The 25,108-nt window shown below is 35.3% G+C and overlaps 1 protein-coding gene across 1 annotated transcript in view; it reads left to right on the forward strand.

The window, feature by feature from the left end:
* The window catches only part of NRK (Nik related kinase), a 295,895-nt gene that overhangs the window by 181,812 nt on the left and 88,975 nt on the right, over window positions 1-25,108 (forward strand). The window contains 7 exon segments of the mRNA XM_058291117.1: window positions 1,792-1,848; window positions 3,142-3,213; window positions 10,657-10,782; window positions 14,545-14,655; window positions 16,556-16,646; window positions 20,307-20,437; window positions 22,047-22,101. Of these exon segments, the coding sequence (XP_058147100.1) occupies window positions 1,792-1,848; window positions 3,142-3,213; window positions 10,657-10,782; window positions 14,545-14,655; window positions 16,556-16,646; window positions 20,307-20,437; window positions 22,047-22,101 (643 nt within the window).

Raw genomic sequence — 25,108 nt, forward strand, 5'->3', positions numbered from 1 at the left:
AATTAAAAACCACAGTAGGGGGGGTACTGGGTTCCTGGCCAGTGGTGCTCTGTCGTGGTCCCTAGGGGAGCAGCGACAGTCTCCCAGGTGCAGTGGTGGGGACCGGGAGGGAGTGAGGGTTCAACAGTGAGCCCCTGATGCTAATGACTATGCTTGTGAGCTGATAAACCCAAAATAATAACAAGGCCTAGAGCAACTTTGTGCCTGGGAATTTCCTTCTGTCAGCCTTCATGTTACTCAAATGTGGCCAGTCTCGAAGCCAAACTCAGCATGTAAATGCAATGCCTTCCCCCCAGCGTGGGACATGACACCCGGGGATGAGCCTCCCTGGCAACGAGGGACCACTATCAACTACCAACTGATGATGCAACTGGAAAATGACCTTATACGGAAGGTTCAATGCGGATCAGCAGAATATCCATGTCTACATAAAATACCATGACTTTAAAATGCTGTTTGACCTAAAGTAAGGGGGAAATGGAAAGGAGAAATGAGTTTATATGGCTACGAGTTTCTAAAAAAGAGTCTGGAGGCTGGCAGAAGGTTTGCCCTCATGCACAACTGAGCAGAGTCAGAGAGACAGATAAAGCAGATACAACCCCCAGGTGTTGGTTCCTTTGAGGGCTAAAGAGACCCATGGGAGTTATGGTCATGGCCGATGGGGTTAACTGCCAGGGCAGATGGCCCCTCTTTGGAAATGGTGTTTATGTGTGATGAATCTGGACTCAGATGGGATCTCCCTTCATAAGACTTTCATGCTAATGTGCTGGAGGTGCAGTTAATGTGGGGGTTTAAGATATATTTAGGGGATTTGAATCTCTGGACTGACAGCGTGATAGCCAGATCCTGAGCCTCGGCAGACTCCAGCACCTACAATCTGATTTATTGGACTTACCACACTCAGCTAAGATGGAGGTGAAGAGGGACAGCCGCCACACCATGGAGCCTAGAGTGATTACAACTGAAAATGGGAGGATTGCGTCCAGCATCCAGGTGGAATCTGAGCCTCCTCTTGACATAAAGGTGCAATGGACACAACCAATCCAGTGTCCACATAGAAGAGGTGGCATTGGATTGGGAAAAGTGGACATAATGGACAAAGGGTATGGGGAAAGGCAGGAAGAGATGAGAGGTGGAGGCATCTTCGGGACATGGAGCTGCCCTGGATGGTGCTTCAGAGGTAATCACCGGACATTGTAAATCCTCACAGGGCCTACATGATGGAATAGAGGAGAGTATGGGCCATGATGTGAACCAATGTATATGAGGTGCAGAGGTGCCCAAAGATGTACTTACCAAATCCAATGGATGTGTCATGATGATGGGAACGAGTGTTGTTGGGGGGGGGGAGAGGGGGGGGTGGGGGGGTGGGGTTGAATGGGACCTCACATATATATTTTTAATGTAATATTATTACAAAGTCAATAAAAAATTAAAAAATTAAAAAAAAAAATGTAATGAACGTGCCACACTGATGAAGGAGGATCTTCGATGTGGGAGAAGTAGGGGTGGGGTGGGGAATGGAGATATATAGAAACGGCTTATTTTTTTAATGTAGCATTTTTTGTCATCTATGTATCTTTAAAAAAAGATAATAATAAAAATATATAAATTAAAAATTTTAAAAATAAAATGTTGATAATCTATTTGTTCTCTATTTGATACCTTATATTTAATCTCTATATAATACATTATATTCTAGAGTGCTTGATCTTATTTACTTTTTTTTTACTTCTTGATTGCTAGATTATTTATCCATCATTTGATGCTTATCATTCTCCTGTGTTTCAGGGCCTCCATGAAAAGACTGGTGTACTGACAGCTGTTAAAGTGATGAATGCTCGCAAGGTAATATTATATCCTAAGGGACTGTTTTCTTGGGATTAAAGAGTTCAGGAAATATTGTTTTAGTTTTTAAGTAATTACTGTATATAATTACATTTATTGGACTTATTTGATATTTAGTATATGATATTAATTATATTCATTAGTATATTATATTTATTATTTACTTGTATTTCCATACTAACAAACATCACTCAGGGTGGATATTCCAGATATTTGATATACTTTTAAAATGAGGAAAATATCTGTATTATTATTTCTAGTTGGTTATCTGTTTTCAGAGATAGCCAGTAGGAAATTTCCTCTAGTACTGTGTTAATCCTACTGTGTTCCATTGTATTATTTTCCCTCACCAGTCATTCTTCTAGATAATTGAAACCATTAGGTTCTGCATGACATATAGAAGGAAAGAACTTATCAGAGATGCACATATTTCATGTATTTTGTGACAAGTGAGCAAGAGAATTTAACTGACACTGTTGCTAAAACATTCATAAAGCTGGGTAATGGTCCATAGCACATTGCTGTAGAATCTGCTAAGTCCTCTTTTTGTTGTCTTTCTTTAGCATGACTACCTGTCTTTTCAAGATATTATTAGCATGAACATAGCAAAGGTTGAAAAATTTTCACTTCACTATACCCTGAAGGAATATTCTCAAATATTATGTTGAACAAATTTATTGAAGGGTTATCAATGCCCTAAACTGTTATTTTCTAGTTTGTGCAGTGAATGAATTTCTTAAACTATTTAAAGAGATGCATGTGTTTTCTTTTTCCAGTAGATGTCGAATATTACAAATCAATGTGACTTTCAAGGGATTTTGAGGTTTTGTAGATTCATTTTGCCCTAAAAACCATGGTTTCCAAATAATCAACCTTGTACTTTTTGAGTAAAAGTACTCTCTGTAATATTTCCTTGTTATTTCCTTGTTTAACTGAGATACCTTGACCCGTATTTAATCTACATTTCCCATTCTCAGACCATGGAAATATTTTTCAAATTATGTTCAGCCCATAAGTGGTCAATGTCAGTTATTTGGTACTGTAAAGGAAAATAACATTTTACTAACATCAAATTTTAATTTTTCCATTAATATGGCAGCTAAATCACTTACTGTGAATTTGGTACCAAGTTTCTGTATACAATATTTTTTATTAAAACTATTAGTGAAATTAAGGGAGGAATAATATTCTTACTCTTCTTTTGAGTGCTAAAGGAACACCAAGTATTTAAGTATAAATAATTTTCAGAGTGTACCAGTGGGTCTAATAATATTTTGTTGTTGTGTTTTACAGACCCCTTTACCTGAAATAGGAAGACGAGTGAGAGTGAATAAATATCAAAAGTCTGTCGGGTGGAGATACAGTGTGAGTACTTAAAGTCCTCATTAGCTCCCAAGTATTATTTCCTTTAATTTCAGATTTAAAATCACCCCCGTTGTGTTGTATCATTATCTCTAGAAGGTCATCACTGAAATGTTTTCAAATGGAAGTGGTAATATTGTTATATATTTTAACATAGTTACATAGATCCTTTCATTATATTTGAACACTTACATCTGGCAGAGAGCAGCGGTCCCTGAACAGGTAAGCATTGATTGTAGAAGATTGATTGAATAAATTTAGAGAACATAGAGCCTTCTGGCTCGGTAGCAACATATGAGGAGATAATGGGACCAAGACCAAATTCTGCCTAAAGTCAGCTTTCTCAAGGTCAATTTCAAACCTCTTATGTGAGGTTCTGTGAGGTTTCCCCCATTATGAGTCTAACAAATATTGCTATTGTATATGAGCCATATGAGAACTGCTTTAAAAAAAAACTTTAGTGTGCATTTCTTTTTTAATACACTATATTTTAGAGTAGTTTCATGGATATAGTAAAACTGAACAGAAAGTCCAGAGTTCCCATATCCCCCTCTCCCTGTACCCCTCCCAAAGTTTTCCCTATTGCAGACTGCCCCTTTATTAAATATATTGTTATTAGAGAAGTTGTGAACTTATAAAACAATCAGGCATATGTGTGGAGTTCCCATACAACACCCCCCCACCAAAACACTACATTGTTGTGGAACATTTGTTACAAATTATGAGATACTATCATCAGACTATTACCACTATGGAGCACTGTCATTTTTTTACTAAAAGTACAATAGCAGAAAAAAAACACAGCAAGCTACCCAGCTTAAAACTTGGAAGATATCTGGAAATGTACTTGAATATTTGAAAGACTAAAGATGAAGCTTTTTGATGGCCTTATAATGCAGTTTCTATGGCTCTGATAATTCATTAGTTTTAGAATAAGATCAGACAAAGTGGGCTCCCCTTTTAAGTAGATTTTGGTTATCTATCAAAGTATTCTGTGGGACTGAAAGCAGAATTTTCCTTACTTTTATGTTTTCAGGGATACTAAAAATAATCTTTCTCATTCACACAATCACATTGAGAAAAATGTTCTACCTATATTAAAAAAGGTATTAGGCCTCCCTATTGGTTCCCTGACCAGCAGGTGGCGGTAGAAAGGCAAACAATCAGGACAGCAAATAGCTGAGATCTCTCCTTAATATGGTGAAAGGGGAGGAGGAAAGGCCTTAAAAAGGCCTACTCCAGAGCCCCACGCACGCGTCTCACCCTGTTGTATGGCCCACACTCATGTCTTGGGTGTATATGATCTCTTCTTGTTTCTTAATAAACTCTTTATTCCTTTGCCTACCCTTAAAAAAAGGTATTGCTAAACAGCTTCATGAGTCTTTTATTAAGTACTAGACTCCAGTTTTGTTTTTAATATATCTTGAAAGAAAAAGCATACTATCCATACGAAATGGTTAGAGCTGATTAATAACATATTTTGGTGGATCAAGAAGATGCAAGAGTACTAGAAGAATCTGAGTTAAAAATATACCTCCTACCATTAAAGAAAAAGAAGATGCAAGAGGGAATGTAAGAAAAATGTAATTATTTGACCAGTTCTGTTCCCATCAAACATTTGTGGTAATGAAACTCCTCTAAAGATCATACCCAAACCTTCTCTGGTAGTTCATTCCACAGTGAAAAAAAGATTTTGATTCCACAATTGGGTGAAATTAAAAAGTAAGTTCTGGCATCCTTGAGCTGCTACTTCTTGACAGAAAGCAGGATATTCAGCCATTCTGGGATCAATTGGCCCTGATCCAGGAAATGCTGCAGCATGGAATTACTTGAAGAAATGTGAGAGTTTTAAATTTCCCACTTGGTCTGATGGATGTGATGTATTTACGTGTTTCTCACGAACTCAACTTCCTGTTAATTGAGAGTGACAAACACTCAAATGCTTTCCAAACATATCTGATTTTGGTTTATTTGATTTGAGGGAGTTTGCATTTGTATGAGAAAACTGCTTTTAGAAGATTTTCCAGTTGGGGACTTCGAATTCTCTCAACATATATTTCAGTAAGAAAAAATAACTACTTACTGATCAAGCAGTTAACATCTCTAAATCATCTTGAATCGTTTGGGAAAAGAAGTATATAACTTGGTCACACATATAATGCCAACATTTTATGGAAATAGTAATAATGTGGAAGTCCAAAAGTATGAGTTGAAATACCAAGTTGACCACTAAACAGTCATGAAATTTCTTGGAAAAGTGGTTTTCTTACCTCTCTAGGCCTCAGATTCTTTACAGGAAAATGACACAGGAATATTTGGCTTGCCTATAAATCTTTATAAATATGGATAAATGCAACTACATAGATTCCTAGAGCCCAGCCTAAGGGGTCCAAATCTCCTGTTCATGCTTTGGAGAGTACATTTTTAACTTGTGAATCCCTGTAATTTACTTCTACATGATTGAAGATATTGTTACAGTTTCAAGGAGGGTCACATCATAGAAGAAATAGATGAGTCTTAGGGCCACTTGGCAAGAATGAAAGTCTTAAGATTCAAATTTTAGCTTTATAGAAAACAAATTGGGAGAATTTGATGGGAAATTTTAACTAAGCTTCCTTGAGAGGTTGGGATGAGATGTGAACCTTAACTTCCATGTAATTCTCAGGCAAATTTGTTGTTTTATTTTTTGATGCTGTTATTATATTTTATTATTTTAATTTAATTTAATTTAATTTGTCTATGCCTTTATCACACACAATAAATTGGTGTTATCCATTGAATAAATCAGGCTCCATCTCACTCGCCCAAAAGACAAATTGGTTTCTGGGTTTATGTTTTAGTAATTGAATGTTTATAAGGAAATCCACTGGAAAATCCTAGAGAAATGCTGAAGAATGTTCTGCAGCTGCCAGCCATTTCTCTGAGATTTTAAACTTCCTTCACAAGATATGTTATGAATACTTGGCATTTGGGAGGAGGTTAATTTACAAACAAATACCAATTCAATATGGAGATATTACAGAACCTAGTGCATTGCCTTATATTTATTTCATAAGGATTTATAAAGTCTAGCCACAAGATAGCTATATATATATATATATAAACTAATTTTCTGCCTTTCTTAGTGGGTTTTAGGGATTAAGCTTTTCATGTCAATTGGCTCCTTCCTAATTCAAAGACCAAAAAAGTCAAAGGCATCCTTTATTAGTGGACTTTAGGACAGGATCTTAACTATATCTTTAATTAAAAATTCTGCTTTCTTTGTACATTATAAATATAATTCACTTTATAAAATAAGAGTATTTTATACTCTTTTATACTGAACTTCGGTAGATTTGTAAGAGAGCACTCTCTGTAAAATCAAATAAAATTCAAAGCTAGAAGTAATTCAGTCTGGTGGTGACTCTATCTGTCAAATGTAGAATTATTTCCTGGGTCACCTCAAATCACCCTCAACTTTATTATATGCAGTCATTAATGTATGTGAATCTTGTTTTCCTGGATTGTGAGTTCCTTTAAATTAGGACTATATAACACCTAAAGGTATAATCCAATGATATGCTCTTGGAAAATTTCCAAGAATTTATCATTTTTAAGTTAATATTTTAAAAGATTTTTCCAGTGGGTTGTACCTATATACACAAAAATATTTGATGATTTAAAAATTATTAAGAAACAAAGAAAATGTTTACATTGACTAAAAAATAAGTTGCAGAAGAAATTTCAAAAGCACTTTGTTGTTGTGATAAGAGCAGTCATAGTTGAAGTTTAGGGTAAGAGAATTACTTTCCATTTCACTCCCCTACAACAGATGTGCCAGGAATGAAAGGTGCTGATGTTTATATATTAGGGTATAAAGTGGAGCGATAAGGCCCATAGTTCTGATAACACTCTGATTAATTCAAATGAGAGGTTCAAGTAAGAAAGATACTGTGTGACAATATCTTCCATTTATAGCATTTTCCCAAGAATTTTAAATAACTTTATTTTCCCATTTAGTCCCACTAACATTCATGGAGATAAATAGTGGCTGCCATTTTCTATCAGTTTTTTAAGAGTAAATTTAACCTTGGTAAGATTAAGTGAATTTCCTATTCATGATTATTAACAATAAAACTCAGAGCCTGGATGCCCAGTGTAAATTCTCTTTCTAACTGACATTTCATTACCCCCAGCTAAAAATATTTCTAGAAACAGTGCATTCTCTCTTATTCACTCATATGGCTTCAACTATTCCTATATAGATGATTCTCAAAACACTACTTCTGGCCCTGACCTGTCTCCTGAACTCAAGATGCATGTCTCCATGTTATGCAATCCTATGTAGAATTAATTACAATTAATAAACAATTTTTGTTTATTGACAAGTGTTTTCTATGTATTGATTAAAATATCCAGCAGAGAATAACGTGGACTTACTTGGATTAAAAGATAAAAATCTAATATATTCATTTATATCTATAGATCACGTATCTATCTCTAATAGTAATCACTCTAGCTACAGCACTAGCGTATAAAAATGTGTAGAGGGAAGTTACCATTGCTTGGAGAAGTGAGAACATATTTTATTTTACTTACATATTTTACTTCATATACTTATGATTTTTTCAAATGCATGTATCACTACTGTGATTAGGAAAATAAATGCTTTTAAACATATACTTAAAAAGAGATCAGCACAGCTCAAACCAACACTTTTAAAATTACTCACGGTGGGGGACTTGGCCCAGTGGTTAGGGCGTCCGTCTACCACATGGGAGGTCCGTGGTTCAAACCCCGGGCCTCCATGACCCGTGTGGAGCTGGCCCATGCGTTGTGCTGATGAGTGCAAGGAGTGCCGTGCCATGCAGGGGTGTCCCCCGCGTAGGGGAGCCCCACGTGCAAGGAGTGCACCCCATAAGGAGAGCCGCCCAGGGCAAAAGAAAGTGTAGCCTGCCTAAAAATGGTGCCGCACACATGGAGAGCTGACACAACAAGATGACGCAGCAAAAAGAAACACACATTCCCGAGCTGCTGACGACAACAGAAGCAAAGAAGAAAATAAAAAATAAAATAAAATAAAATTACTCACTAATAGTAATCAAGACAGTGTGGTACTGGCGTAGGGATAGGTATATAGTTTAATGCAATAAAGGTGATAGTTCATTTTAAAAAATCCTATCTATGGTCAAATGATTTTCAACAAGGATGCCAATACTGCTCACTGGGGAAAGAATAGTCTTTTCAAAAATGATGCTTGGACAACTGGATGTCCACATGCAAAATAATGAAGTTGGACCCTTAACTAACAAGAAAATTAATTCAAAACGTATCAAATAATTAAATATAGGGGCTAAAACTGTAAAACTCTGAGAAGAAATCATAGGGGTAAATCTTTGTGCCTTTGGACTTGGAGGTGTGTTTCTTAGATATAACTCCGAAGGCACAAGCAACAATAGAAATAGATAAATTGGACTTCATCAAAATTTAAAACTCTTGAAAGGGCACTCTCAGAGAAGTGGAAAATCCAGCCCACGGAATTGGAGACAATATTTGTAAATCATATATCTGATAATATACTTGTATCTGTAATATATAAAGAATACTTAAAACTTAATAATATAAATACAAATAACCTAATTAAAAATGGTAAGGGACTTGAATACATTTTTCTAAAGAAATTATATGAATGGATATTAAGCATATGAAAAGATGTTCAATAACATCAATCTTCAGGGAAATGCAAAGCTAAACCACAGTGAGATACCAATTCGCATCCACAAGGATGGTTATAATTTTAAAAAATGAAAAATAACATGTGTTGCTGAGGAGATGGAGAAATTGAAACCCTCATATATTGCTGTTAGGAATGTAAAATGGTGCAGTCATTGTTGAAAACAGTTTTTTCAATTCATCAAAATGTTAAAACTTAGAGTTACCATTTGATCAAGCAATTCCTCAAAATAAAACATATGTCCACACAAAATCTTGTATAAAAATGTTAATAGCAGAATTATTCATAATATCCAAAATGTGGAAACAACCTAAATGCACATCAATTGATTGACAGTAAACCAAAAAGAATGAAGTACTGACACATTTTCAGACATGAATGACATTTGGAAATAGCCAGTCAGAAAAGAACACATATTACTGAATTTATATGAAATGTCTAGATTAGGTAAATCTGTACAGACAGAAAGAAGTTAAGTGGTTGTCAGTAGGGGGAGGGATGGCAGAATTGAGAAGTGATAGCTAAGGGTTCAGGGTTTAACTTCGGGGTGAAGAAAATGTTCTAAAACTCTTTTTGGTGATGGTTGCACAACTCTATAAATGTCCTAAAAGCCATTGAATTGCACACCACAAATGAGAAAATTATATGGAAAGTGAATTAAATGTCAATAAAACAGGGATGGTGATGTCCAATCCACCTCTAAATTGAGAGGGGGCTTAGATTCCAGATAGCTGTTGGTTGTGATTTTCCTGCTTGGAGTTGTAGACAATATCAGTTCCCTGGTGTGGTGGTTGGCCATCTTCACCTCCCTATTAGCTGACCTGGGTAAGTCCAATGAACCTGGGAGTAGGTGTTGCAACTCTGCTGAGGCTCAGGGCTCAGCTGGCACATGGCTAGTCCAGAGATTCAAGTCTCCTGAGTATATACCAATCCCATCGTCAACCACAGGTTCAGGGTCCACAGGATGGAGAAATTAAATATGGATTCCAGTGAGCTTACTGGTATTCTACTATAGAACTATTATGACTCTAGTAATTCTACTATAGAACTATTGTGACTCTAGTAATTGATATGGAGGCAGTGGCTACGGGAGTTGCCGAGGGCGGGGAGAGGGAACAAGAGGTATGATGTGAGGTCATTTTTGAGAATTGGAATTGTCCTGAACGATATTGCAGGGGCAGATGCAGGATATTGTATATCCTACCATAACCCACTGAATGGACTGGGGAAGAGTGTAAACTACCATATAAACTATAATCCATGCCGTGCAGCAGTGCTCCAAAATGTATTCACCAAATGCAATGAATGTGCCACAATGATGAAAGAGGTTGTTGATATGGGAGGAGTGTGTGTGGGAGGTATATGAGAACCTCTTATATTGTTTAATGTAACATTTTGTGTGATCTATGTACCTTTTTTAAAAAGACAATTAAATAAAAATTTAAAAATCTCAATAAAACTGTTACAAACAAGCAAAACATGTAATACTTCAATTAATCATTCAGTGAAAACTTTATATAGTGACTAGTCCAGAAACCAAACTTTGAGAATTACCAGATTAAAAGATCTCCATTTTACCCTTATTTTCTCTCAAATTCCCAGTTAGCCAGAGACTTTCATTCATTGAGAATTCCAGTTTATATTTTATTATAAATTGCTGTGGGATATAATGGGTCGCTATAGGATTCTCCCTCTTTGATGTTTTAGCTTTAAATTGTGTATTTATTCCATAGGATGAGGAAGAGGATCTCAGAACTGAACTCAACCTTCTGAAGAAGTATTCTTTTCACAAAAATATTGTGTCCTTCTATGGTGCATTTTTCAAGCTGAGTCCCCCTGGCCAGAGGCACCAACTTTGGGTATGTTTTTAATTACCCTTCTCTTATTCCATAAGAATAAGTCTTACCCAAGGGCATAAGCTTTTGTGAGCTGACACGTCACTTTTGTTCACCTACAGGAAAACTTAAGCAACTTAAGCACTTCACTGCTCAAAGTAGTATGACAAAATGTGCTCTGGTTACTGGGAAAGGGTGGGGGGATGATAAAGTGTGGAAAAAATAAGTTAAGTGCCTGACAGTGGGCTTAAAAGTAAGAAGGAGAAGGACATAAAATAATTAAAATATCTAACATATTCCTTTTCAAATACAGATTTGTTGCTTTTAATTTTATATGGTAGACAGATTTGCTGATATATTAGAGGTATCGCCAAGGTGATTACCAGATCCACTGTGAAATTACTGGATAATCATCAGCTTCAATTAATTAGAACTTGGCCTGAACTTATTTTTAGTGTTTGTCAACTATATGCAACTATGTATAAACATAACTCCTAGAATCTCTTTTCTAAATGGTTAATAGATTTGCTATTTTCTTAGTCATCATGCCTAGAGAATCACAAATTGCAGATCAATGAATATAAATTACAGAAAGCCTTAGCTAACAGGAACTCACACTGCCTAAGCCACAGTTAGAGGAATTATTGTATTTTTCCTATTATAGGAGGAGTAGGCAAATCAAAAGAAAACAAGCCTTGGTCAAGAATGTCTTTACTTTAAAAATGAATATTAGTATATAAACTGGGATTTCTGTACACTTAACCTCTACTTTCGTTACATTTCTATTTGTAGACCAAGCCAACAATAGTTCCTCTTTTTTTTTTTTTTTTGAAATAATGACTGAGACTTTTCAGTATCTTCAAGTGTTAGTGAAAGATTCATTTGCATTCTATATACTGTCCTTTAGGAAGCAGGACAGTGAGCATTATAGAAATGTTTTCAACAGGGATTAAATTAAAACTGTTATTCACAAACTTTAGCATGCATCAGAATCTCCTAGAGAACCTTATAAAACACAAATTCCTGGGCTCTTTGTTCAGTTTCTGATTCAGTAGGTTTGGAATTGGGGTCCTAGATTTTGTGCTTTCTACCATTTTCACAGTTGATACTGATGCCGCTGGTCTGGTAGCATACTTTGTGAATGACCAAATTCTAAGCTATTTAATTTAACCCTATTTTCTCCCAAATGTCTGATTAAGTAGAATCTACTATTCTATGACAATTCCAGTGGGTATTTTTTTAAATATAGCTGCACAGGGTTAATGATTAATATTTTTTTTTCAGCATATCCAATCTGTCTTTTCATTTATTTTTACTTGTAAGATTTTCCTTTTGACAATATGGCAAACTATGATATATGTTTAGGTATCCTCATTAGGTATACATTAATAGTACTCAATCCATTCAGTCTTTCAATATTATATTTATTGAACATCATCTACATGCCAGGAATTTTGCTAGATCCATGGAATACAATGGTAAGCTGAATAGACATGTCGCAGGCACAATGGAGGTAACAAATCTGTTCATGCAGACCAATATTAATCAAATAGTCACACTGAAGAATATGTAATTGGTCAGAAAGCAAATGACATGGTTCTATGTGGGTAAATTAATCTTGAACTGAGGTCTGAAAGATTAAAAGGCACTTAATGCATAAATTACTTGTGGAAGTAAGTGTTTTCGTACACCCATTCACACTTTCTTATCTATGTAAATCAAGGCAACAAATGGGAAGAAAATGGCTAACTAATAACCGTTTATGAATATATGCAAGGCACTATGCTTAAAAACAAAGAAATGATCCAGAACTCCCTACATTTACAGCAGAAATTTTCTGATCGGGGAATATTGGCAAGATTTTTCAGGATACTTCTTACTGAATTTTTAAAAAGTTTTTTAATTAGAGAAGTCGTAAGTTTATATAAAAATCACATAAATATGCAGCATTCCCACATTCCTCCCTATTACTAACACTTTGCATTAGTGTAGTACCTTTGTTACAATTGATAAAAAAATAGTATATTTGTACTATTAATTACAGTCCATCATTTACATTATTGCATGTTGTTTTTCCCATATACCATCCTATTAACACTTTGCATTAGTATGGTACATTTATTATAATTCATGAAAAAACATTTTTATAATTGCACTGTTAACTATAATCCATCATTTACAATAGTGTTTACTGTATTGTACAGTCATGTTTTTTCTTTAAATTTTTATTCTAATAAAATATATATGACCTAAAATTTCCCCTTTGAATCACATTTGCATACATAATTCAGTTCTTTTAATGATATTCGCAATGTTGTGTTACCATCACTACCAGACATTTCCAAAGCTTTATAATCGACCCAAACAGAAATTCTGTATAGTTTAAGCATTATCTCCCTATTCTCTACCCCTACCCCAGCCCTTGGTAACGTATATTCTAGATTCTATGAATGGTTTTAATTCAGTTTTTCATGTTTCAAGGGAGGCCCCTTTACTTCCTCTACCACAACACATATGCTGTACCCATTTGCGTATAGTCAATCCTTAATTCCTCATATGAAAATTATCCTTTTGAAATTTATCTGTATTGTTGGTTTTGCTTGACCAATTCTTTCTGGTGAGAGTGTGCTCAGGTGGACGAAATGCAACTTTATCAGTTGTGAAAAATTATATATTGGGGAGGGTTAGTTTTCTGAAAAGAAAGGATGAGACTTTTCTCATTGCTGAAGATAGCCTCCTTTATTGATTGAAGATATAATCATCTATAGATGCAATTAACTGACTTGATTAAAATATACAAAATACCCTCACAGTACCAATCAGGCTTGCTTAAAGAAGCAACTAGACACCATAACCTAGCCAAGTTGACACAGAAATGTGACCATCACAAACAGTTTAAAAAAAGAATACATGTTTTGTTCTATTGATAATGTATTTTTGACATAGGAAATATTGCATAAACCTATGTTTAAAGGCTAGGTACCTATTAAAAGCTAGGTTGACCATAATAGTTATGTTTTCAATCATGTAGGTCAGTCCTCTAGTTAGTTAATATTGTCTGGAAGGAAATTCAGTTCTTGAAGATAAAAAATGATTTGGGCACCCAAGTCACTGGTAGCAAATATAGATTTTCTGACTAATTTATTTTATTAATAAAACAAAGTATAATCTGAAAAGTTGATGTCAATTATTTTAGCCTTAAAATGGGCATGCCTTAATAGTAATCCCATTTGGAAAGAATTATCCACAGGAATATAGTTGATAATTCCTCCCTTGGAGTTGTAGCTTGCCAGTCCTTAGGGAAAAATAGTCTGGAATTTGAACATAAAAACAAAAGCAAAAAAACCTAGTCTAAATATTGAGGTCCTCCATAACCTGCCTCTCTACCTCCAAGTAAAACTGTCTCCTTATCTATCCTTTTCTTTCTATTATATTCACCACTCAGAGTTGTCCCCTGCACAAGTTTCTTTCTAAGGGCATGTTCTTATTTTGTTTTCCATAAACTGAATGGTCTTCCTTCTCCTCTTTTCCAGTATTACCCATCCAAAAATGCTTAGCCCAAATTCTACCTCTTGGTTAAATACTTCTGGTACTTGGCTTTCCTCACTCTGGAAAGGTTTTATTTTACTCCAATTCTTTCTGATTCTAGTAGGCTTTGGAGGCTTCCATCAGAAAATTAAGTCAGATTTGTGTGTTTTAGCCCATATAGCTATATGGACTAAAACTCTCCAGATATTTTCAGAGAATTACTTTTTAATTCTTAGTACTTTTCTGGCTTCTTTGCAGATGGTGATGGAGTTATGTGCAGCAGGTTCAGTCACTGATGTAGTCAACATGACCAGAAATCAGAGTTTAAAAGAAGAATGGATTGCTTATATCTGCCGAGAAATTCTGCAGGTGAGTCTTCATATGGTCATTCTCCCCTGGATTTGAACTAATCTGAGAGTAATATATAAAATTTACCTTGTACCTGCTCATGTCTGATTATTATGGATCAAATATTATCAACATAACCTCTGGAGCAGGGTTTCTGAACTGACCAGAAAGCTTTGTAGCAAGCAGATTTTCAGACAGAATGTAAACTAGTGCTTTGCTCCAGCTGCTAAAACAAATACCATATAATGGCTTTGCTTAAACAATGGGGATTTATTGGCTCACAGTTTTGAAGCCAAGAGAAATTAAAAATCAAGGAATCAGCAAAGTGATACTTTCTTCCAGAAGACTGTGGCATTCTGGGGCTGGCTGCTGGCAATCCTTGGTCTTTGACTTTTCCATTACATGGCAATGCACATGGCAGCTTCTTCTCAGTTTTCTTCTGGCTTCTGTTAACTTCCAGCTTCTTGCTTGCCACGGCTTCTCTCTGAATTTGACTTTCACTATGCTTATAAAGGACTTCAATTTTCCAGATTAAAGCTCAAACTGATTCAGTTAGGCCACATCTAACTGCAGTAACATCTTGAAGAGATCTTACTTACAATGGGTCTACACTGACTAGAATACAAACCAAAACCGACAACCATGCCACAAATGGGTAATTAGACCCTTCCAAATCATACCTTTTAATGGCACTGTCAGTGTTACACTATTGTAGTCAGTGAATCACAGAAATAACCACTTGGAAGTATTTACTAAGTTCTTATGATTTTTTTTAAGATTATTAAAAATTATAACACTGTCAGTAATTAAAATGAAAGTGAAGTGGGAGAAGTCACTGGTTTACAAAATGAACAGAAAATATCCAAAACGTTTTTACAGACAGACAACCTCCCATGAATACTTCTCTGCTTTTAAATATCTTTACTCTAACACCAAATTGTGTGAAGGCAAAAATCTACTTGATCAAACAAACTCAAGTTTTTATGCGGCTGAAGTGTTTAGTGACACCCAAGAAGGATATTAACAGAACTCAATAACTGCATTCATGCAATATCACAATGCCTTTCCTCCCATCTTGTTTAAAATCATTTGTGATAATAGTATAATGAGTAAGAATGCCAACTCTGAACTGAGTTTGAATTCTGGTTTCACTATCCATTAACTGTGTGACTTTGAGTCACTTACTTACTTTCTTTGTCTTTCTTTCCTCATCTGAAATATAAGGTGACATTAGTACCCTCCTCAAAAGATTGCTATGAGGGTTTAATAATTTATTCCATGTAATGCATATAGTACAGTGCCTGGCAAAGGAAAAGAGCTAAATAAATATTAGCTCTCTTTGTTGTTACTACAATTATTAATCACCAGTAAGTGTCTAGAGAGATCTCATTGCAGTCTAACATTGCATACCAGGTCACGGGTTACATTTAGTAATGGATGGGCTGGAGTCAGTGAGGTAAGCCAATACATTGCAAATGCTTTAAATGAATTTCCACGTTCCTCCATTCCCACAAGTCTGGGTTAAAACATTTGGATTAAACAAATGGCTGAATGAAGAACAGAGCAGAACTATGGCTGAGCTGAGCTATTTAAGATGTCCAGGACTTTACTCTTATGTTTAGTTGGAAATATGGAGGCTAGACAGGAAGTTAAAGTGGCCCAATGTATACAAACACTACTTTTTGGTGTTCATTTTCTTTCATGGTTGTCCTGATTTCTTTTCCTTTCTCTATAGCCAAAAGTGGTATTTCTGAGAATTGGTTGTAGTAATTCCAGCCTAAAGAAAGGATTTCATCTGAAAACTCAAACCTAGGTCACTTTTCTTACCAAAAATTTCTCCAAAAGTACTAAGAACAGTGTCAGAAAAGAGGAATAACATATACTAATGTGACTTTTATTTTTAATTTATATGTATATCCAGGGTTTAGTGCACCTTCATGCACACCGAGTAATTCATCGGGATATCAAAGGTCAGAATGTGCTACTGACTCATAATGCTGAAGTAAAACTAGGTAAGTTTATTCTCAAAATATTTTAAATGAGTTCCAAAATATTTCAATGAAGAAAACTACTTTAAAATAGCTGTGCTTTCTTTCATGTCATGGCCGGTATCTTCTACATATTTCCTGTGTCTTCCCTGTCTGCAAAGCCTGTCAAAACTTGAAAATTTGTTTGCGATAGGAGGTGGAGCAAGAGAAAGAGGACGTACCTAGTCACTTCTTTGAAATCATGTAGATAAAAATAACTTTTAAGTATAACTAATATATGAATTAATTATATTGCATATTAATTTATATAAAACCTTATATTTTTTAGTCATTTTTGACCCTTTATTAAGTATAGCTATTTTATTTATTGCAACAATTGAACTGAGTACTTACCATATGCACAATTTCTGTCTGGTGGATGAGGATGCAAAAAAAAAAGATATTTCTACAGCATCACAGAGACGTGCTTTCCCAAGAATATCAGAGAGCTTTAAAATTACTTAAAGATGGACTGCTTATTTAGGATTTTCCCTCAAATATTTAGAGAAATGCTATCAATCAGAAATGATGCTTCAATAATATCCATAGGAAATTCAGAATTAGAAATCAAAGACCAGAAATTCCCTGGCTTTCTATTACAGGATTTAGAGTGGCAAAATGTATTTGAAAATGCCCACACATATTCCATCACAGGAGCATGTTTGTATCCTTAAACATTTAAAATAAATATTTTTGGCTGATTCTTAAATAATATCGTATGAATAATGACAGTATGATGCAATGACAACTATATTAGTCAGAGAAAGAGATGCTGATGCAAAGTACCAGAACTCTGTTGCATTTTATAAAGGATATTTATTTGGGGTAGAAGCTTACAGTCACAAGGCCCTAAAGACTCCAACTTAGGGTACCATAAGAGGTACTTTCTCACCCAAAGTTATTGACCACATGTTGGAGCAAGATGGTTGATGACATCTGCATGGGTTCAGCCTTCCTTCTTCCTTTAAGACTCTGTGATCCCAGCTTCTTCCAGTCTCAGCTGTAGGCTGATATAAGGCTCAATCTCTCTCCCTGGGTTTCATTTCTTTCCAGGCTTAGCTGCTCAAGTCTCTTCACATGGTCAGCTGTAGACCACTGGGGTCATCTCTCTTCCCATAGCTTCTGCCGTATCTAATGAGCTATCTCTTTTCCTCTTTGTTCTTTTTCTCTGTGTGTTTATTTCCATATGGGCATCTGCTTTATCCCCAAGGGGGATGAGACTCGACATCTCAACTAAATCTAATTCAATAAAATGGTTATCATGCCTGAGGAACTTACCAGTTTACAAACAATCTGTATTTCTTTTTGGATTTCATAAATAATATCACACTGCTACAGCAACTAACCTCATTGATAACATAAATCAGGTATCATACCCTGCATTTATTCTTTTTTAAATTACAGCAACTCTTTCCTAACATGTTTCAAATATGACCTTAATTATTTCTCATTATCCTGCTTTACAAATAGAACCAGAGTGGAGTTTTTATTCATTCATTGAGGACATTTTTCAACTGAATATTTGTGGAAGAAACACAGGAATAGTAATTATTCTTGAAATAATTTAAAAAATAATTTCAAGGAAGTGATTTATATCTTTTGCATCTAAAATCTACAAAGACACTTTCAAGAACAATTTCTTAACACTTTCTTAAAAGCATAATTTTAAAAAACTGTTAGAATACATAGGGGGCAATAGATTTCATATTCAAATGGTCATCACAAAGCTAAATACTATGTTATAATATAGAACAACACTCCCTCATACTTGCGCTAAGCTGCTGGCCAACCCAATCATTTGCAACACAGAGGAGAAATTGGAAGTAAGTGAAAAGCCACTGAAATTATCTGTCACAAAATCCATGCACTAAAGCTCATGTGCTCATCTGCTTTACTCTGTAGGAGAGAAATTTTTGCATTTGATTATAATTTTTTTTCTCTCCCTTCGCCCTCCTCGCCCCCCCAGTTTGTCTGTTCTCTGTGTCAATTTGCTGTGTGTTCTTCTTTTTCCACTTCTGTTGTCAGCGGCACACGAATCTGTGTTTCTTTTTGTTGCGTTATCTTGCTGTGTCAGCTCTCCGTGTGTGTGGCATCATTCCTGGGCAGCTCTCCTTATGGGGTGCACTCCTTGCGCGTGGGGCTCCCTTATGCAGGGACACCCCTGCGTGGCAGGGCACACCTTGCACACATCAGCACTGCGTGTGGGCCAGCTCCACACGGGTCAAGGAGGCCCGGGGTTTGAACCACGGGACCCCCAATATGGTAGACGGACGCCCTAACCACTGGGCCAAGTCCACTTCCCATGATTATAATTTAATCAGGGTTATTTTACACGTTATCCTTATATATTTAGTTGTAGTTTTCTCAAATAACTAAAAAAAATATTTTTTTAAGCAACATATTATAAGGAGAAGGTTGCAGAAGTCAGACAAATGACAGCTGAAGGGAGAGACAGAGATGAAAGAGACAGGAAAATGCTTGTATTGCAGTTGCAGTTGGTCAATGATCTCCGTATTCTAGTCCCTGGATCATTAAAGGAAAGGTAAAATTACAACATAATTGAGGTTTTTATCTTAATTTCAGCTCTTTTTTTCTTTCTTTTTTTCCTTTCCTTCTATTTTCACCTCTCTTTCATTGTTTTCTCCTTTCATTTTCTTCCCTGGATGTATGCCATATATCAGCTTATTGTCTTCACAGGTATTTCTTGACCCTTAAAGTTGCCGGTTAGGGATGGTTGGAATGCTGAACAATGATTTAACTTACTCTCAAAATAAGATTGTGCAACAACCAATGATGACCTTATAATATTATGCATATTTTTCATCGTGTTAGATACATCCTTAAAGAATGCCCAAAATTATTATTTTTTCATTTCTTCTCCTAAGCTCTTAAAAAATGTTTTATAGTCAGATTTTTCACCATTCTCCATTCTCCAGATTCCTGGAAATCATTATAAATTAGAAAACTTTATTTTTTTGGTGGATTGAATAACCCCACTCTAAGTTAGCCATTTTTTTCCGTCTGTTTCTGAAGAAACCATGCTATACTATTTTCTAATAATGTATCTCATGGATGAATAGAAGACTGAAATTTTACAGGCAATGTTAAGGTATAGACACCACAGTAAATATTTACATATGATTCAGAGGATTTCTAGAAGAATTTAAACTAAATTCTCAATAATAAAATGAGAACATTTATTTTTCTTCATCAATGTGATAGTATTGTAATGTCATAATGAATATTTCCAGTCAACTGCTAGAAACTTAGTCCAATGGTTTTATATTTCTTAGATGCTACTTAAAGTGCTTTTCTTTCTCCAGCTTGGTGGGATATCCAAACAATACATATGATACCACTTCAGAATTTCACGGTGTACTGATGGACTTCATTTTAATATTAATGGTAAACATCCAGCCAAAACTAGCATAGATTTATAATAGCACTGCTGAGTCTCTTTCCAACAAAAATAGCAGTATAAGCCTATTTTCCTTTTTTCTGGAGTAAACTTCATGGTTAAGCTTGCTGGGCTAGAATGAAAATCTGTTATCCATTGTGGCTTTTGTATTGGCTTTCCAAGTTAAAGCAATAACTTTTTGTGCTTTTGTTACCTATTAACTCTTTGCACATATGCTGAATTTTCAGTGGATTTTGGAGTAAGTGCCCAGGTGAGCAGAACAAATGGGAGGAGAAATAGCTTCATTGGGACACCATACTGGATGGCACCAGAAGTGATTAACTGTGATGAGGACCCCAGACGCTCCTATGATTACAGAGTGAGTGTGAATTCAGATAGTGAGAATCAAAGTTTGGAAAGGATTTTTTACCATATTTTATTTTAAATAATAAAATAGAAAATTTAAATAGTATTAGACCATAGTAGTAAATACCTCTATTTCTACATGTGGTTTGATTATATGCATACAAATAATAATTTCTAAAAACTTAGACAAAGTAGACCATTTGAAGGTATCCAGATTCGGGAAATAATGTCTATTTCATGTTGTTTGTAGCAACTTGTAAAAATTATGTGTCTTTACATGGAAATTTAACTTCCAGAGTTCGAGGGCTCTGTAAACTTAAAACGAATAAATAGAAAGCTTATTAATAATCCCCTCTGTAATTTAAATCCAAAAAGAATAAATAATAACTTGATTATTTAGGGTAATGGAGAAAATCCTTGGCATGGTTCACTTCCAAACCATGGAGAAATCACTGAATAGACAAATTAAATAACCATTCATACTATTTATTAAAATTTCCACTGAAGCTACAATCTGGAAAATACACATACACACGCACACACACACACATATATATATATATTTCAAAAAGTTGATGTGGAAAGAACACTATCCATTTGCTATAGACTGGAAAACTTCACTCATTCCCCATGTAATAATCCACTGAAACAATTCATTGTGGTCTCTCTGCATGGAACCTAAGACTCAGTACTTGAAACTGATTAATTTGTTTCATCTCTTTTCTCTTTCCCTTAAATGCTCTCTTCTTGACTGGCAACATAATTATTTACTGAGTGTCTATTAAATGTCCAGTCCTATACTAGGAACTATGGAGAATAAGGAAACATAATATTCTTCAAGTGGTTTGCTATAAAAATAATGCTTTATAGCTGTATAATTATTTTTCAAACTTCAAAGTTCCATCACTGATATATGTTATTTATTTTTACTTCTTAGCACCATGTAACTAAAAGGAAGCCTAAGCCTTCACATCAACCCTTTTAAGCCATCAGATAACAAAAAAGTGTGTTCTAAAAATTCAGTTAAATTGTTTGGGGTCTTTGTTATGTCTAGTGCACCTCTATCCCAGTACTTTTCCCACATTCTATAGAATAAAGTACAGTTAATAGTAGTGAAGTTGATTTCCTTTAAGTCTACACTTAATTTAACATATGCCAGGGAATACTAAAAGTTATTTACATATATTATTTCATTTTATCTCATATCAGCCCTATGAGACAGTACTAAAATCATCCCACTTTAAATGAGGCAAAATTTAGTCACAAAGAGTTAAATAATTTACCCAATATCACACAACTTGCAGATCTTATGATTGGATTTCTTTATGGAAAGTTCATTTTGGTATTTCAATTAAGTCAACAATAATGATACATCCAATATGAACTTGCCCTAACACTAAGTCCCATTGCACATCAGCTAGTTGCATAGTGAGTATTGGTTTCTTACAAACCCAGATAATATCTTCCTAGAGTGTCACTTTTTAAATTGAGCTTCATTATAGAATACCTATAAAATGGCTGAGACCTTGACACCTCACCCCAACGAAAAATTATTTTGAGATTCTAAATAATACCAATTTCCCAGTTTTTAGCGACATTTTTTGCCATCTTTTCTTTTGCAGAGTGATGTGTGGTCCGTGGGAATCACTGCTATTGAAATGGCTGAAGGGGCTCCTCGTGAGTACAAATGATATTTGTTAAAGGTTAGGGAAACATGCTGTGTGAATCTGTATTTGTGGAAAAATATAAGGTTTCCACTTGTACTATTTTGCTTTAATTGACCACACAGATGCCACATACTATATATCAAATTAAGCAGTGGGATTTTAGGTGATTACCAAATGCTCTTAAAATGGCAGCTATGAGTACATAAAAACCGTTTGTACTTTTATCTCTTATGGTATTTTATTTTAGGATTGCAAAGTGTTGTTGAAATTCAGCCTCAGTAGTATTTGGTCTTGACAGTCCTGACCCACCAGAATCCAAAGGAATTCCAGGCTATACTGGTGAGATATTTAGATTCCAGAACAGTTACAGCCACACAGAGTTACTGCCTCAGACTGTGGAAGCTGAAAAAAGTTTCAATGGGTCATTGAAACTGGCCTATCCTCAACAGTGCTGGGAAGTAAGCATTTTTTTCTAGGGAGTTGATTCAGCTCACCTTTGTTGCCTTCCTTGTCTCTTCAGCTATCCCACTTTCTTCAGCCACCCACAAGGCTTTATTATTTTGCCACTGATGTGAGCTGTTCCTCTTGTTTCCCTCTCCTCCCTATCATTTAAACATCCTGTAAGCATCCTGTTCTCCCAGTGCACTGAACACTGTTAGAAAAGTGAGAATGGAATATAAACTTAGTTACATAACTATCTAATGTATAACCCCATAACCATCTAATGTATAACCCCATGAGGATGGCATATTTGCTTTCTTCAGCATATAAATCCAAAGACATAAAAGATAAAGGCATTCTGGTATTGCCAGATGAAAAGTAGGGAAAATACTCAGTGGGTATGGGAATTGCTTTTCTTCCCTTCTTCAATAAAACCATATAGGTTCATAGGTTCTTTTATGCTCCATCTATATAATCTACCTCCAACAAACTATAAGCTTGGACTGTTTTAGCTCCATGCTTCAAGGCCAATGGGAGGAATTTCAAGAAGTAGAAATAGTGGTAAGAATTATTTAAAATTCCTGGTGTCCCTTGTAATATCACAAAGGGGCTAGGATAAAGCTGAAGGAGATGTGGAGATCAGGTTGCTGCTACCTGTATTCTGCTGCCCCCAAATTGGAAAGCCCCAAAGTTGGTTGAGGAATTTTTTAATGATGGAAAAGTTTACATTGTATAAAAAGTTACATATACAGCATATATAAAATTGAATTGAAACAGGAGAGATGTCCATTATTCCTCAACCCTTCCTGATTATTTCTGTTTGGGAAACATGCTTAGATTATGCTAGATAGGGCTCTCTTTCCTCTCTTTCTCTCTTTTTATTTAAATACACACTGTAGCATTTGATATTAGTATTGATGTATGGACTTGGCTAATGAATAACTGAATTAAGGTCAATATTTTTTCCATTATTTCTAAGGGTTACTTTTCAACTTTAGCCATTTCTATTAATTTTCTTGACAGAGAAAAACATTTTCTATCTAACCATAGTTTTGTCCATTTATGTATGAGTCTAAGATAAATATCATTTAGATTTTTACCTGGCCAACAAATTCAGAAGTTCTTAGAAGTAGAACATAAATTAACCAGACTCTCTCTCTCTCTCTCTCTCTCTCTCTCTCTCTCTCTCTATATATATATATATATATATATATATATATATATATATATATATATATATATATATATATATATATATATCAGGTCTGTAACTAACTCTGATAAATAATCCATTTGCTTTAAACAATAGCTCAGTTTCACATAATGAAGTGAGATATTATTTAGGGGAAAGTCACCAGCAGGCAATATTTAAAAAGGTAGATTAATCATTACTTTGAATCAAATCAAGTTCCAAACCCTCCCCATGAACAATAAAGATTTCATGTCTAAATTAACTCGGTTTATAAATCATGAAAGATAACTTTATTACCTCATTTTTTAATTAATTAATTTTATTTTATTTTATTTTAAGGAACCTTTACATTATATAAATGTTACATAAAAAAATATAAGGGATTCCCATATGCCCCACTCCCTCCCCTTCCACACTTTCTTAAATCAACAACATCCCTCATTAGTGTGGTACATTTGTTGCAATTTGTGAACACATATTGAAGCATTGCTATTAACTATGGACTACAGTTTACATTATAGTTTACAGTCTGTCCTGCACAATTTTGTAAGTTATGACAAAATATACAATGGCCTGTATCTGTCATCGCAATGTCATGCAGGACAATTCCAATGCCCCATAAAAGCCCCCACATTACATCTATTCTTCCCTCTCCCTCCCCTCAGAACCTCTGGTGACTACTGCCTTTATATCAATAATAAGAGTTCTTCCATTGTTAGAATAATAACATGCCTACTTTAGTTCATTGTTCATTCCCCAATCCTGAAGATTTGGGGATGGTGATGCCCACTCTGCTTCTAATTGAGAGGGAGCTTAGAGACCATGGGGATGATGGATGGAACTATCTTGCTTGCAGTTCCAGACACTTGCTGTACCTTAGGATGGACATCGTCCATACACTTCTCCTTGTTAGTTGTCCTGGGTGAATCCAATGTACTGGAGAGTTGTTGCAACTCTGCTGAAATTTTGGGCTCAACTAGCACATGGACAGATCAAAGGTTTAAGTCCATGGGACATATATTTATCAAGTATAGTGCTAATTATAGGTTCAAATAAAAAGGGTAGAAGAGCCAGGTGTAGAGAACCTATAAATGAGTCTAATTCTGTTACACTGGGGAGGATAAATTCCAAAGTAAGGCCCACTAACGAGTGCTGTTTGCCCTGCTTGTAGTTTCTGGATGTCACCAGAGGCCTCAGGAGCTGCTTGAATCACCTCCTGTGGCAGTCAATGAGAGTCTGCTGAGACTTTCATAAGTGTAACCTCTGGAATGATCTTCCAACTCACTTCAAAGTCTCTTTGCCCTGAAAACTCATTTGTATTTACCATTTACCCCTTTTGGTCACGGTCCTTTTCCAGAAGCATTGCTAGTTGGCACTTGGTAAT

Source organism: Dasypus novemcinctus, chromosome X (genome assembly GCF_030445035.2).
Source record: "Dasypus novemcinctus isolate mDasNov1 chromosome X, mDasNov1.1.hap2, whole genome shotgun sequence".
In the NCBI taxonomy this organism is placed as follows: domain Eukaryota; kingdom Metazoa; phylum Chordata; class Mammalia; order Cingulata; family Dasypodidae; genus Dasypus; species Dasypus novemcinctus.